Raw genomic sequence first — 13,227 nt, forward strand, 5'->3', positions numbered from 1 at the left:
ATCTGAAGACAGCTACAGTGTACTTATATATAATAAATGAATAAATCTTTAAAAAAAAACTCTCCCAGGTGATTAACATACTGCCTTTCTAGAAGTCTCAGTTCCACATTTAAAGGTGTGAGAGAGGCTGGACATTATATGCTGGACATTCCTGAAGGAACTGGCTTCCATCCATAGCACCAATAAAGTACACTTTACTACCCTCCTGTGATGGAATCCTGTCTCTTGACTCCTCAGTGCTGGGACTATAGACACTTGGTGTGGTGGTTTGAATGGGTTTGGCCCTCATTGATTTATTTAAATGTTTGAATGCTTGACCACAGGAAGTGGCCCTATTAGGAGGTGTGGCCTTATTGGGAGAGGTGTGGGAGAGGTGTGGCTTTGCTGGAGGAGGTGTGGCTTTGTTGGAGGAGGTGTGGCCTTATTGGAAGAGGTGTGGCTTTGTTGGAGGAGGTGTGGCCTTATTGGGAGAGGTGTGGCTTTGTTGGAGGAGGTGTGGCTTTGTTGGAGGAGGTGTAGCCTTGTTGGAGGAGGGGTAGCCTTGTCGGGGGCTTTGAGATCTTCTCCCAGCGGAGCTCAGGCTCCACCCAGTGTAGAATCTACTCTCCTCTTGGCTGCCTGTGAAAGACAGTCTCATGCTGCTGCCTTTGGATCAAGATGTAGAACTCTCAGCCTATTCCCCAGAACCATGTCTATCTGGATGCTGCCATGCTTCCTACCATGATGATAATGGACCGACCGTCTGAACTTGCGAAGCCAGCTCCAGTGAATGTTGTCTTTTATGAGTTGCCTTGGTCATCGGGTCTCTTCACAGCCCTAAAACCCTAAGAAAGACTTTTATCTTGATATTCCTAGTCACGTCCTCGGTAAGCTTAGAGCGCAGTTAACATGGTGAGAAGAGACTTTATTCACGGGGAAATAAATATACAGCAACGCAGCATGCGGGGCTAGGTTCTGCCCCATTTCTCAGCTGTTCTTAAACTGAGGTCTATTTAGGGACCACTGGGAGTGTTTGGAAATGTGTGTCTTCTAACCCATCCCATTTGATGTAGACTCTATATTTTGAGGGTAAAGCTCAAGCCAGAATTTTCTCAAGTGAGTTCTCCAGGGGTTTGAATCTGTCCCAAAGTCCAGGATCTGTCTGTGAGTTGAGAGACAGGAGCTTGTAGCTGGTAGAAGTCAGTGAAGGCCTCAGCAGAATCCTGAGTTTTTTCTTCACCTCTGGACACAACACTGCGGTTCCTCCCGCCACTTTGGTACTGAGTGCTGATTCCTGGGTGCTAAATGCTGGCACCTGGCTGCTCCGGTGTTTTTGTGCAACCTTGTTTGATAAGGAAGCGTCTGCCTAGGATTGTCATGTGCAACCATGACAATGAATTCTGGCCAATAACGATGAGATGTTGTCATTAAGCTCGTAGATCCAATAACTGGAGCAGATACTGAGTCTTACTTTGGATGAAGCCTCAGGAATTTTAGGGATGTTTCCCCCCAGCGTTAACCATTTCCTCCTTGGATGGGTAGGAGGCGGTAGGCAAACAGCCTTTCGAACATTCGTCATGTTTTCCTGGCTTCCCGGGATGGAGAGAACATTTATCTGTGCCTCAGAGCAGAAAGGGCGGAGTAGACATGCGATTCCCCCACCCTCGTCCCCAGGGTAACTCACTGCGAGTGGGAGGAGGCTAGCGCGGCTAGAGCAGAGGGCTGACGTCCTTGAAATCTGATCTACCCCGTTATTACGTGTGGCTTAGAGAGCAAGTTGCTCCCCCATCCCACCTCACTCATAGTTCAGGATGGGGCTCCAGAGGCTTCTGAGATGTGGTTTGGGGTGAGGGGGGGGGAGTAGTTATTTAAGAGTAGCCCTGGACCCTAGTGTTTGCATCTTGTAATTAGCTTGGTTGAGGGGCAGGCCAGTGGCTGTTTTGCGCTATGCTCACCCTGTTTTTATGGAATTCTCCCGGCCACCATCTGGCACGGTTTTTCCGCCTGTATGCTATAGGGAAGACCTTGTCTGCCATCAGTAGTGTAAATACTACAAAGGGCAGTGGCTCTGGCTTTTGCAATTAGAGTGAGCTGCTCCTAGGAGACCTGAAAGCCTTGGGCTCCACACGTCCCTGGAAGTCTAGGCCACGGTGAGGCTGCGGAGACAAAGGCTTGCCTCTGGTACCCAGCAGGGCTGCAGCTTTGCCCAGAGCAGTTCATGGCCCCTTAGCCATTCTTTCCTTACTCTCAGTGATGGCTCCACGTGGAGTTTGCCTTTTGCCTCGGGAATGACAGAACCCATCTTTCTTAACACAATAGGGTTTCTTAAATGAATTTTTAGAAGTCATTATAAAGTTTGGACAGTCATAAGTAATAACCCATCTGCACATTTGAGGGTAACTCATTTATTTATTTATTTATTATTTTTGCAGAACTTGGGGGGGGGTTGATATCGAAGGCCCCATAGATGCTCAGAACGTGTTCTACCACTGAAATGCACTCTCAGACCCTCAGAGGCATTTCCTCGGACTTCATATTTCACATATAAATGATTGTAATGGAGTCTTTTTTTTTTTTAGTCTGTCACTGAGATTCAGCGCTCTTATTAAATGGCTGTGTTAGTCCCATCGGTTTCCTTATAAACAGGAAACTCGACAAACTGAATTTACTTCAGAGATGTGAGTTAGATTTGGGTAACAGGCTAGAACGTCCCTCCCAAGTCTAAGACATTTCTTTTTCTGAATTTTCTTTGAATAAAAAATTATTTTATGAATGTGGTGTTTTGCCTGCATGCATATCTGTGTACCATGTGCATCTAGTGCCTGTGAAACCATAGGAGGCCATCAGAGCCCCTGGAACTGGAGTTAGAGACAGTGGTGGGCCACCATGTAGGTGCTAGGAATCAAACTGGGTCCTCTGTAAGAGCAGCAAGTGCTCTTAACCCCTGGGCCATCTCTCCACCTAAGATATTTCTTCTAGAATGGTAGACCACTTCACTGCTAATCCTTAGGGAAATTTACTAACTTTTCTTATCCAAGATTTTGTTCCTTCCATTGCTTTGAGATAACCCCATGTAGTGGGGGCTTCCATTGTTCTCCTGGAGGATAATGGTGTGAGTTTTGGAGCTGCAGGCTCAGGCTAGAGGAGTGGGTTCTCAATGGACACTCAGGCTATAGGAGTGGGTTCTCAATGGACTCCCAGGCAATGGGAATGGGTTCTCAATGGACTCCTGGGCTATGGGAATGGGTTCTCAATGGACACTCAGGCTATAGGAGTGGGTTCTCAATGGACTCCCAGGCAATGGGAATGGGTTCTCAATGGACTCCCAGGCAATGGGAATGGGTTCTCAATGGACTCCCAGGCAATGGGAATGGGTTCTCAATGGACTCCTGGCCTATGGGAATGGGTTCTCAATTGACTCCCAGGCAATGGGAATGGGTTCTCAATGGACTCTCAGATTATAGGAGCGAGTTCTCAGACGGGCTCTCAGGTTATAAGGAATGAGTTTTCTGTCTATCTCTCGGGAACTTCCTTGGTGTGATTTCTAACATTGGTTGCTACCTCGGCATATATTTTCCTTTAACAGAAATCAGGAAGCCAGGAAGTGTCTATCATGGTGGAATTTTGCTGACTCTGTATTTGGAGTTCTCTGCTGTGCTCTTTAAGAGTTGCTTCTGTGTTGTGTTCTGCAGTTCTGAGATAGAACCCAGGCTGTTGAATATGGTAGGCTAGCATTGCCCCTGCTCAGAAACCTTAGCCATTCTTGCTGCTTTTGTAGTATGTTCTCTTAGCGGTCTTATCTTTTCGTTCAGACAGTAGTTTCATTTGGCACGTATTATCGTCGTCCTGCAAAGTAAGCTCACAGGCAGATGAAGAAAAAAAACACCTCTATCATCCTACATGTTAAGAAATGGATTTGAAATGACAGAAATAGGACAAAGACATCCAGGTCAGCATAGCTGTGCAGAAAAGATGTCATGGGGCCACACTGTCAGAGCACCCCTGTGTGCCAGGGAAATTCCATATTGAGATCCTTCCCTGGATTAACTTCGTGTCTTCCCTGTGCTAAGAGGGTGGGGCTGTCAGCGGAAAATTCCCAAGCTTAAAAAAAAAAAAATTGAAAGTCTGAAATGATGTCAAATCTGCAGTTTTCTGAATGTGGATGGGATGACAAGTAGAAAATTCTACACCTAGCCTCATGTGGCAGTGTGTGACAGCCAGAACACAGAGGACCAAAAATCATTGTCTAAAATTACGGTCCTCAGGCAATCTGTATCATGGGCATATGACGCACAAATGAAATTCCTCAGGACTTCCCATTTTTTATGTAAAATGTCTAAGTGCCTGTTGTGGTGACATATACCTGTAATCTCATCACCCAGGACGCAGAGGGAGGTGGATCAAACCACCCACTAGTAACTCTCACCCCCAGAAAAGGAAAAGAAGACACAAAACAAAACCCTGAAATCTCAACCATTTTGGTTTAAATAAGGGCAACTCAGATTGCCTCTTTGTTTTGTACACCAGGGGACACCAGGGGCCAGCTAAATGGTGGCATACACACAGCTAACCCCTGTCCTAGTGTAAGAAGGTGAGGGGTACTGTTAGCATTTCTTTTTTTTTTTTTTTTTTTTGGAACTGGGGACCAAACCCAGGGCCTTGCGCTTCCTAGGCAAGGGCTCTACCACTGAGCTAAATCCCCAACCCCCCTGTTAGCATTTCTTCTAGGCTCCTCCCCTCTAGGCAATGGCCAGGTGTGCCTGACTCATTGTAAAAGGTGCTGCTTGCCCCCTCCTCACTCTCTTCCTCTCTTGCTCTCTTGATTTCTTACTCTCTTACCCTCCTCCCCACCTTTGTCTCTTCTTTCCCCATTCCCCTCCCCTCCTCATTCTCCATGTGTTCATGGCCTCGTGGCCGGCCTCTACTCCTCTCCTCCTCTTCCTCCTCTCCCTTCTCCTCCCTCCTCCTCTTCTTCTTCCTCTCTCTCTCTCTCTCTTTCTCTCTCTCTCTCTCTCCCTCCCCCCTCAATTCCCCTCCTCATGTCCTAAATAAACTCTATTCCACACTATACTTAGGGGGAAGGGATGGGCCCACAGAGGCACCCCTTCCCCCACACCCTATCTCACTCTACCAAACATATCCCTGGCTCCTTTTTCTTTTTTATAAAACACAGCAGGTACTGTTAATGTTACTATTTTCCCCTAGATTTATCACTGGTGTCTTGTAGGTGAGCAAGGGGACTTGCCCAAGGCTGCAGTGGCACAGATGAGACCACAACAGTGGCCCTATCTCTTATTGCTGCTTGAGGCCCTCACACAGCCCACATCTTAAGAAAATGCCTTTGTCTTTCAGAACCTGGCAGTTGGGGCAGGAGCTGTCGGATCTCTGCAGCTGACTTACATCTCCAAGGTAATGTTGGTTTGGCAGGTGGGGGAGCCATGTTCTTGAAGCAGGCTTAATGTTTAAGCACCAGAAATTTCTACGTCCTGGGGCTCTGAGCCTTCGGGAGCCTTCACAGACATTACCATACATGTTTCCCTTTCCCGGGCATCTGCTATTTTGTGGTGATGGTTGGCAGTGGAGAGGGAGTCCCACAGCTTCTTATTCTTTGGATCTGCCAGCTAGCCATCGCTGCAGACCTGTAGGGACATTTGAGGTACTCTCTGAAGAGAAAAGGCTTACTTTGGGTCACACTGTTTGAGGTCTTAGTCATGATTTCAGGTAGCACATTATGTCAGAAGCAATGGTGGCCAGCTTCTTACCTCATGGCTAAGAAGCAAATTATAGAGGGACTGGATACCTATAATCTCGCCTAAGGGTGTCCCTAATCATTTAAGGACTTCCTATGGAGCTGCACCTCCTAAGAGTTCCTGCTGTTAACCACTGGCCTCTGGGAGGCACATCACGTCTGAAATAAAGTACCACATAGGATGTAACCTCTTCTTTTGTAATTAGAACAAAAGGACACAGGGACAATGACCCTGATCCAGTAAAGGATTCTCTCAAAGTGTGAAGTTAATGGGCAGCATCCATCTTGGAAATGGCTCAGGCCTCCTGGAATTTTACCAATTCTCCAGACAGAATGCTTGGCCCTAAATTATGCCAGGACCATACCCAACATCTGGCTACCTTCTGGGGAGCATGGCAGGCCCCTGGCAGTCTGTACCCCCTTCCAGCATTCATGTAGGGGCAAGAGCAACTCTTGTTCTTCTCCGAGACCTGGGGCTAGGGCCAATGAACAATGGTCACAAAAAAAAAAAAAAAAAACCAAACCTGCTGAATTCAGCTGTTTTTAGCAGCCCCTCCCCGGGGCAGCCACGGCTGCTGACCCTTGATGCAGCACTGATTTAAAAAAAAAAAAAAGCCAGGGATTTAGATCCTCTTCAGAAAGCAGGAGGGAAGCCAGGTGGCACCCAGCCAGATCCAAAGCCGAAGAAGTCCTGTCCCTCCTGCCTGTCCACACAGAGGCTGCTGCTCTCTTCCCTGGCCCCTCCCACCCGAGGGACTTTGAGGTCCTAGAGGCTAAGGGGTTGAGCTAAGGATCTCCCAAGTCCATCTGGGAACAGATTTAAGATCTGTGAGAAGCTCCCACTGAAGATGGGGGTCAAGAGATGTCCTGAGAGAAGTGGCCATCTTCCGCGGGACCGGCGGGCTTATCCCATGCCTGCCAGCGGCAGATAGATCTCAGTGCAGAGGGAGAAGATGCTGGGCAGTGGTTAAGCTGATTAGAGGGGAGGTAATGGCCTCGGGGGAAGAGCGGTGGTTAAAGTGCAGCTTTGCACAGCTGCAGGCAATTTGTGCATGCCTCTTGATAAGAAATGTGGCAGCCTCTCCAGGCCCGGGCAGCCTCTCCAGGCCCAGGCAGCCCAGCCCAACCCCTGCCCCCCATAGGGGGCCCTTTCTTCTCCTCCTCTGAGAGCTCATTAGGTCATTTCTCCAGAAGGAGAATTGGGAGGGAGGGGGAGCAGAAAACCCTGTCAAAGATGAAAACTGAAACCCTCTCCTGTGTGAGGGGGAACGCTTTTTTTTTTTTTTTTTTTGGGCCAGTGAATATAATCTCCTGCTGAATCATGGTTTATAAATGCAGCTCAGAGGAGGCTTTCGGTATCCTCTGCCTCATTTAGAAAGGATGACCCTGACTTCCCCCCCCCCCCTTCCTGAGACAGGCAAACCGCTCGGGTCTTAGAAAAACCTACAACTGCCACTGGGTTGGGTCACAGGTCACTGAGTAGCTTTACTCCAGCTGACGAACTGCCAGAACAACCCAGGTCCTCATCTGTCTGTCTGACACACAGACATCAATCCACATGTCTGTCTGTCTGTCTTTCTTCTTCTTCTTCTTCTTCTTCTTCTTCTTCTTCTTCTTCTTCTTCTTCTTCTTCTTCTTCTTCTTCTTCTTCTTCTCTTCTCCTTCTCCTTCTCCTTCTCCTTCTCCTTCTCCTTCTCCTTCTCCTCCTTCTCCTCCTCCTCCTCCTCCTCCTCCTCCTCCTCCTCCTCCTCCTCCTCCTCCTCCTCCTTCTTCTTCTATTTGTCATCATCCTTGGGTCATTCCTGGGGTCAAGTGTTTGCACAGTGTGAGACAGACTGGTTTGTTTTGTCCCTGGTCTCTGGAAGGCTAGTGTAGGGAAGATGGGGCGGGCATGTTAGGGGGGGGGGTCAGGGGTAAGGGATGGAGGAGAGGTGGGGGGAGGGGCTGTCCTCCAGAGAGACAACCCTGAGGTGGAAGTATCTGTCTCCAGGGCATAATGACAACAGAACCCGTCTGGAAACTGGAAAATAACGGGGACTAGTCTATGATGCTACCTTTGCATTATAGCCAACTGTTTGTGTGTTGTGGGCCAAGCGCGGAGGGGTATGGATGTTTGAGTACAGCGATTATTAACCTGTGAGTCGTGACCCCTTGAGGTGTCAAGTGACCCTTTCACAGGGGTTACCTAAGACCAAAGGCAATCAGAAATATTTACATTACAGCTCATAACTGTAGCAAAATTACAATTAGGAAGCAGCAAAAAAATAATTTTACGGTTGGGTGGCACCACAGCATGAGGAACTGTAAAGGGCCATGGCGTTAGGAAGGCCGAGAAGCCCTGCTCTAGAGAGTTCACTGAAGAGTACTGACGCAGTTCCACATAAATATGCTTACGTATATACCAACTTGAAAGGCCTCTGATGGGTTGGGGATTTAGCTCAGTGGTAGAGCGCTCGCCTAGCAAGCGCAAGGTCCTGGGTTCGGTCCCCAGCTCCGAAAAAAAAAAAAAAAAAAAAGGCCTCTGATAATTGTGTTGGTGGCTTCTTTGTTGTGGGACGATCTCTCCCCAGACACTGGAGCACGCTTTTGAGTTCTCCAAGGCTTTCTTCTGCTCTTGTCCTGGCTACTGGAGAGACCTCACTTCCGGCCAATGGCAGACAGGGTGTGGCTGTCTCTCACAGTGTCCCAATGCAGGGGTTGTTAACTGTGTCTGATAATTGAAAGCTCCCAAGACTGTCCCACTGCCAAGTGGCTCTTCTGTGGTACTTGTGGGGGGCTCCATTGGCACTTTTTTCTTCGCACCCCTATTGGCGTGCTCACAGGACCTGCCAGTCAGCCACTGTTGAGCAGTGACTCAATTGTGGCCACCTTGTGGTGCTGGGATGTTTGTGCCTGGGTGCCTTCACTTGAGTCAGACTGGTGGATGTCCTCACCCACCTGTGGCCACACTGCTTCCTGTAGGGCCTATGCTCTTCCTGTGTTTGAAGATGGCTACTGTAGCCTGACGCTTTCACCAAGTGGAAAGTGGATGGCGGGGGTGGGGTGGGGTTGGTTGGGGTGGGGTTGGGGTGGGGTTGGGGTGTGGGGATATGGGGGTGGGAGGGGCTGTTCAAGCCTCTGGGGGCAGGCAGTCAGGGAGAAAGAGAGGCCAAAGTCAGAGTTCTGCAAAGGCCCTGCTTGTGGACATAGCCACAGGTGGACAAATTAATTTCCCATGCCCTGTGTCTGTGAGAAGAACATTTACCTTTTCACTATAGCATTCCTAAGGGAGAAACTGATCCCTGGAGGTTCTCAACCCTGGCCCACAGCTAATCAGGACAGAACTGGGGTTAATCTCATTAGTTTGGCAATGAATCACTTTGCCCAGCAACACTTCCACACTAAGCCATAAGGCCGGGGCACACTATAAATGCCCATGCATACGGACCTCCCGACTAAAGTGCGTTCCCGGATGTGAACAAGCAGAGAAGCCACGTGTTGCCTTTGGAAGCTCTGGTTCTCACACTAACTGCACAGATAGCATTTTCCCAGGCTGACTAATCAGCACAGTGAGCATGATCATTTGTAATCCACGTAGGGTCAAAGGGTCAGCCAGTGGGACTCTGTCCAGCCCGTGATAAATATGAGTCTGTCCAAGAGAGGGTGATGCTCCAGGCAAGGTAGAGAGATCTCTGGGAACCAAGCTTTTCAACGCCATCAAAATTGCCAGCTGGATGAGAAAGAAGCTGGGAGGTGGGTGGGTTCCCAGGCCCAGAAAACAGCAACTCTGTGACACTCAGGGTTAATACAGGAACCCAGCCCCGCCTCACCCAGCCCTGCCCTGCTCCGCCCAGCTCCGCCCCCCGCCCAGCTCCGCCCCGCTCTGCCCAGTAGAGCATAGCACAGGCAGAGGACTGGAGGCTGCCTGGGAACACAAACGCTGAGGGTCACAGCCACGAAATGAGTAGCTGCAGATCAGCAAGTGGCTTGGACTGTACCCCAGGAAAACAGGGCCAGGACTGGAAGCCTCCTAAATGCTACTGTGAAGCGTGTAGACATGACTACAGCTGGTTGTCTGTCTGAGCTCCTCTTGGTGGGTTTCAGAACTTTCTTAGGCCACCTGGCCTCCACCTCGATTCAGGGTTTCCTCATCAATACAGTGGAACGAATGCACACACACACACATCTATGTAGTCTCTGTCTCTCCCTCCCTTGGTGATAGTCTGGGCAGCCTTGGGATTCTGCTAGTAGGAAGGGTCATCAGTAGATGCAGTCCTTCATTCTTGCACCTGCAGAAACAGGGGTCATGTGACCTCTTGGGTTTTAAATACTTGTCACTGAGGATGATGTAATGTTAATTATTAACATTGAAAATGCCAGGCATGTTTTTTTTTTTAATGTTTGAAGATAGGTGAATTTTAGGTCATATTTTAAATTTATCATCATTGTCGTCGCCATCATCATCATCACCACCACCACCACCACCACCACCATTATATGTGGGTGTGTGATTTGTTTTAAGATGGGGTTCACCCATGTAACCAAAGCTAGCCTGAAACTTGCTATGTAACCTAGGAGGATGACTTGAAAACCAAGATCCTTTGTCTCAGCCTCCCAAGTGCTGGGATTGCAAATGTATGCTGCGTTGCCTGACATAATCGTTTCTCCTTCATGAGTAAACTCTGCAAGGCAGTGCAGCCAGGTCCCTGGCTTGCACTGATATATTTGATGCTTCTGTTAACTCCATAGGAGCATGGCTGTGACTCTTTTCCTGACAGAACATGTAATGGAGGTCACACACCTATGATTTGAGACTGGTTCCAAAACAAACCTCTACTATTTGATGTTTTATAGGGGGTCACCTCAGTTCCTGTTGAGTATTCGGGGCAATGTTATTTTGCCTAAGGAATCAAGGCGGGTCTCTAGGAAGACTTGACCCTAAGGTCAACTTTAGGGTCAAGAGCAAGAGTCTAGAAACCAGTGTGTCAATCAAGGTTAGATCTTAGCAACTGTGAGCTTCAAAGTGACATCGCTTTCACCTCAAGACTTTAATCCCTGCTTCTAATTCCAAGTCCCAGAGTCCAGAGAGGAGACTAAGAAGACTCGGGAAACATAGAAGGGGACTGAGAGACAGGGCAGGATGGCGACTGTATGTGGATGGTTTCTGTGGTAGGTGCTGCATCTCTAGGCATCCCTAGTTGAGTGAAATGGATGGAGTGCTCCAGTATGGCTGAAGCAGCGTCCACTTGGTGGATAATCACCAGGTCTTTGTAGGCAGTGATGGATCGTGAGCCTGAGTGACGTGGGCTCCTATGCAGAAACTCAGCAATATCCATAGAAGGAGCGGGACTGTAAAACCTAGGGAGAGTACACCAGTGTCCCTGTCTTCACAGGCCCTGCTCTTGAGTATATCCAGGTGAGCTCACCCATCTGTCGCCTGCTCTCTGGGCTGCTACAGAGTTGCCTTTGCTCATGGCCAGCATAGATAGCTAGGCCTTCGGACAGCATATCTAAATGCAGGAGTGCCTGCCATTCCCCTCTGCTTTGATCAGAGTCTGTACGCCCTAAGTACCTTATGTTGGGAGACAGTTCTGGGAAAAGGGGGTTAGCTCTTGAGAGCATAGTAGAAACCTGCTAGAATGAATGGGACTCTGCTAGATCTTGCAGCTCAGAGAAAATCTTGTCTGGACCTCAGTGGCTTTTAGAGTGTTCTTGCAGAGACAAAAGCTAATACAGGCATCAGGGTACCAGTTACGTGGATGGTAGAAATTCTGTCACGGATGTTTATAGTGAGCATCTAAGACAGTGTTTCTCAACCTGAGGGCTGTGACCCCCTCTGGGAGTCAGATGTCCCTTTCATGGGGGTCACTTATCACCATCAAGCATATCAGATATTTATATTATGATTCATTACAGTAGCAAAATTACAGTTATGAAGTAGCAATGAAATGAACTTGTTGTAACCACAACAGGAAGAGCTGCACATTAAAAAGGGTTGCTGCGTCAGGAAGGGCAAGAAGCCCTGCTCTCAGGAATAAGACTGGTCATGCCTGTTTCTTAAGGGATGGAGGCAAGACTCTCAATTCTTGGTCTTCAACTATACATGTATTTGATATGCTCTTTTTATGTATGAAATATTTTCAAGGCAAACATTTCCCCCACGGATGGCAACACATTCACCTCCCTTTTTGTTTTTATTTCATATAGGTGAGCATAGCTACCCCAAAGCAGAAGCCTAAAACTCCATTCTGCTTCGGTAAGTACTGGGCCACAGTGGGTTTTCTCCACAGACTTGTGTTAACTTCTTTTCGGTGGAAGACAACCCTGTGATCGCATGGGAATTGTATCCTATATGTCTGCGTATCTTAGAGGACAGTGTGGTCTGGGTACCGAGTAGTACCCCTGCAAAGATTTTTAATACCTTGCGATGAGGCACACAGGGGACAGCAGCATTTTAGCCAGGCTGGCTTCTGCTGTCTGTCTGTCTCCTGACCTTCTTTCTCGTCCTCCTTCCCCTTCTTTTTCTCCCCAATCCCCCATGCCAAAGCTGGCCTGGCACTTTGCCTCTGTTGCACCCAGACTCCAATGTGCTGAGATTACGAGCTGAGCTGCATTTCTCTTTAAGGTGGATAGGAAGCATCTTGGAGAAGTTTCTGGGAGCCTTCCCTTTAGAATTGAGCAGTGATGTACTCAGGACACGATAAGGTCTGAGAAAGGGGGGGGGGAAGGCAGGGGAGAATTAAAATGAAGGAAGGCATATTGAGAGTCTCAAGATTGCCAAGTGAGCTGCAGTCGGGAGATGAGGGTGGTGAAGGTGCAGAGCCACTCCATCAAGGCCTCGAGCCTGTCTGTGGTTAGTCAGTGAAACCGCTCAGTCACCGAGACTACCCTCCCTCTAAGCAATTCTGTGTCCAGGGAGGCTCTGAACAGGAGCTTCAGGGAGGCAAAGTCACTTCCTGCTTGGTCACTGTGCGTTCTCAGCACATAAGCTGGCTGCTGGCACATAGTGGGTCCTCAATAAATATTCGTTATGTGAATGAAAACAGCGAGTTCTTTGTCTGCTCTGCAACGGCTTCTTGGCTTCAGACTTAGGCCAGAGGGACGAAGTAACTCCCTTTTCCCAATTTCAGGTTGGCACTCTTTTTCTTCCTGTTTTCTTCCAAATATCATTGCTTAAGTTTAGAAATGACTCTTCCAGTTTTGTGGTCAGCTCATCTAAAGTTCTATTAGTGATAATAATATCAATCAATCAATCAATCATCAATCAATCGAGGTAAGCTGTTGAGGGAAGAGCAGGTTGAAATGAGGCCAAGGTCTCAAGCAAGTGTTGTTCCATTTCCCATCTCCCCAGACAAGATCATACCGGTAGAAGCAAGCCCCAGGGTCCCAACTAAACGCACCGGCAAGCCTGTGCTTCCAGTGTCTTACCAGCGGCCACCGTTAATGCCAGTGTCCTGGTCACCCAGTGAGTTGCTGGGTTCTGCTGCTTCTGACTATGCAAGTGACTTAACCCCATGGAC

At 48.5% G+C, this 13,227-nt stretch overlaps 1 protein-coding gene across 2 annotated transcripts in view; it reads left to right on the plus strand.

Moving 5' to 3' along the window:
- Positions 1-13,227, plus strand: part of Plekha2 (pleckstrin homology domain containing A2) — a 58,719-nt gene that overhangs the window by 25,378 nt on the left and 20,114 nt on the right. For both annotated transcript variants that reach the window (XM_032919190.1, XM_032919191.1), the window contains exons 3-4: positions 5,332-5,388; positions 11,915-11,963. In XM_032919190.1, the coding sequence (XP_032775081.1) occupies positions 5,332-5,388; positions 11,915-11,963 (106 nt within the window). The remainder of the gene's footprint in view (positions 1-5,331; positions 5,389-11,914; positions 11,964-13,227) is intronic.

The sequence above is a fragment of the Rattus rattus genome, chromosome 13, assembly GCF_011064425.1.
Source record: "Rattus rattus isolate New Zealand chromosome 13, Rrattus_CSIRO_v1, whole genome shotgun sequence".
Classification (NCBI taxonomy): Eukaryota; Metazoa; Chordata; class Mammalia; order Rodentia; family Muridae; genus Rattus; species Rattus rattus.